We start from the raw sequence: 2,180 nt of genomic DNA, 5'->3' as shown, positions 1-2,180 counted from the left end.
AATCAAGGGGATTTGAACCCCAGGCCGACGGTGTCCCGACCACACACCAGCGCGCTCGCCACTCGGCTGTCAGCTGCTCCTCACCACTGATAGGTCAGAACTCGTTCCCGCTTTACGGGTCTTGGTCTCCCGTATTGCACGCGTGCAGGTCGGCTCAAGTCCACCTCCTTGACGCGCTGCAGCCCGGGTTGACTCCTGGCCAGAAACAAGGAAAATAAGCCATTTATTGGCCTTTTCCCGTGTTTCTGGCCAGGATTTCGACCCGGGCTGCAGCGCGTCGAGGAGGTGGACTTGAATCGACCTGAACGCGTGCAATACGGCAAGAATACGTAAAGAAGGACAGAGTTCTGACGAGACCGTGCACAGGAGCAGGCGACAGCTGAGTGGCGAGCGCGCTGGGGTGTGGTCCGGGAACCGACGGTTCAGGGATCGAATCCCAGCCGCGGTACTTTTCCCCGCTCTGTTGATGTCTCCGGGAGTCAGCGACAGCCGACATGCGCCTGTGTCCTTTGAGGCTCGCGAGCTCACCGCTGTGGCTGCAGGCGCAGGCACGGACAATGCAGGGAAGTGCTGTGGCTGAGAGCGCCTGGAGGGTAGGCAACCCGTGGGTCCCAGCGGCCCCTTCCGTGTGTGTGTGTGCGGGCGCGATGAGCTTAGCGTGTGAACGTTTTAGATGTTTCCCAAAGATTCAATATGGTTAGTCAAACAACATTTACCAAGTTGTTCAAAGTTTTTAAAACATAAGACCTTGAGGATCAAAGTAACAACGGTTTTTATGTTTTTGTTTTTCTATTTAATTTTATTAATTGCATTGTGTGTATTTAATATCCAGAATTCTTTAACTGTTTGGTGAATAGAACAACATGCCTTACTATGTACGAGTAATTATTCCTTTTGCGACTCATAAAATTACAAGAACACAATTGTAAGCACAATTGCTTCATTGAATGAGTTGAATGTCTTCAGAATGCATTAAAACTCAAAAACAACTATGAAATCTACAAAAGTCAATGTGTTTCTACATCTTTAACACCACAGTTCAGCCTTCATTTAATAACAATAAAAAGCTCATGCCCATGCTTCTTGATCTGGCAAGATCAGCACATATACAGAATAACCCTCCACATTGCTAATTCCTGCTTAACAATGAGCAGGTGTTTGGTCTCAAGGGACACCTATAACAAAAGACTTAGCACTATTTATGATCACAGACCAAACAATATATGAACAAGCCCAAAAGTCATTTTGGTTACAAGCTCTGCATTGTTTTGACTTCCAATTATAATAAAACCATAATTAGTAGCGCCTTTATCACAAGCCACAGTGATTTGCAGGATGCTGTTCGTGAAAAACTTGTCATTACTTCAATGTGTTTTTAACAGGGTGATCAACTTCAAAGCTGGTAATTCTTAGATGTTTTTCACACGGAAACTAGCCTCTAGAATGTATACAGTTGAAGGTGGTAACTTACAATCACATTGGTTTGGGCTTAGAGAATGTGGATAAAAACCTATTAAATAGCAAATGGACAATATCTAAACAATTGTGCTAAAACAGAGAGCCCTCATAAAATTACCTACAACCCAAACAAAAATCAGTACTGAATTTCCTGTGAACATGAATGAAGAATCATAATGACCCACTGCTTTATTTTGTAAAATCAGAGTTGTTTTCTGAGGACTATGAAAGAAATTTCACACTTTCGAACTTCATTCAGAATAAAATCATTAAGAGCAATCTTGCTCAGTGCAATCCAGATTTATTTCATTAGGAACTGAGAAAATGTTATCATTTTTTTCGTGAGTTATTTTCTTTTTCAGCACGTGCGTTTTCCTTCAGAATTTTTGATTTTAAATGTTCCTTGTAATTGAGGATACCACCCTCCCACTTTGTAACAGTACCGTTTTCACAAATCCAGATCACTTCCGCAACCTAAAAAGAGAAACTTGTTTAGATTACCTTGTCTTTTCTCGACATACAGACATGTGGATATTCTGTGGGTGGCATACCTGACTGATCAGTCTGAAGTCGTGACTGACAAGCACCATTCCTCCTTCAAAATCATTAATAGCATCAGCTAAGGCATCAATGGTTTCCATGTCCAAATGGTTAGTGGGTTCATCAAGCAATAGGAGGTGTGGTGCTTGCCATGCAAGGTATGCAAACACTACACGGCATCT

General features: G+C 43.0%; 2 protein-coding genes across 2 annotated transcripts in view; one reads left to right on the top strand and one right to left on the bottom strand.

The window, feature by feature from the left end:
* LOC113204959 (inactive tyrosine-protein kinase transmembrane receptor ROR1) overlaps window positions 1-2,180 on the top strand; it is a 204,630-nt gene that overhangs the window by 193,669 nt on the left and 8,781 nt on the right. The window lies entirely within an intron of this gene.
* Window positions 1,026-2,180, bottom strand: part of LOC113204958 (ATP-binding cassette sub-family F member 2) — a gene marked incomplete in the record, with an annotated part of 19,690 nt that continues 18,535 nt past the window's right edge. Inside the window, 2 exon segments of the mRNA XM_052270890.1 lie at window positions 1,026-1,932; window positions 2,010-2,180. Coding sequence (XP_052126850.1) covers window positions 1,789-1,932; window positions 2,010-2,180 — 315 coding nt within the window.

The sequence above is a fragment of the Frankliniella occidentalis genome, unplaced genomic scaffold (genome assembly GCF_000697945.3).
Source record: "Frankliniella occidentalis isolate FOCC.00 unplaced genomic scaffold, Focc_3.1 Scaffold142, whole genome shotgun sequence".
Taxonomy (NCBI): Eukaryota; Metazoa; Arthropoda; class Insecta; order Thysanoptera; family Thripidae; genus Frankliniella; species Frankliniella occidentalis.
Note: the sequence above shows the minus strand (reverse complement) of the source record. Positions and strands in the feature narration are given on the sequence as shown.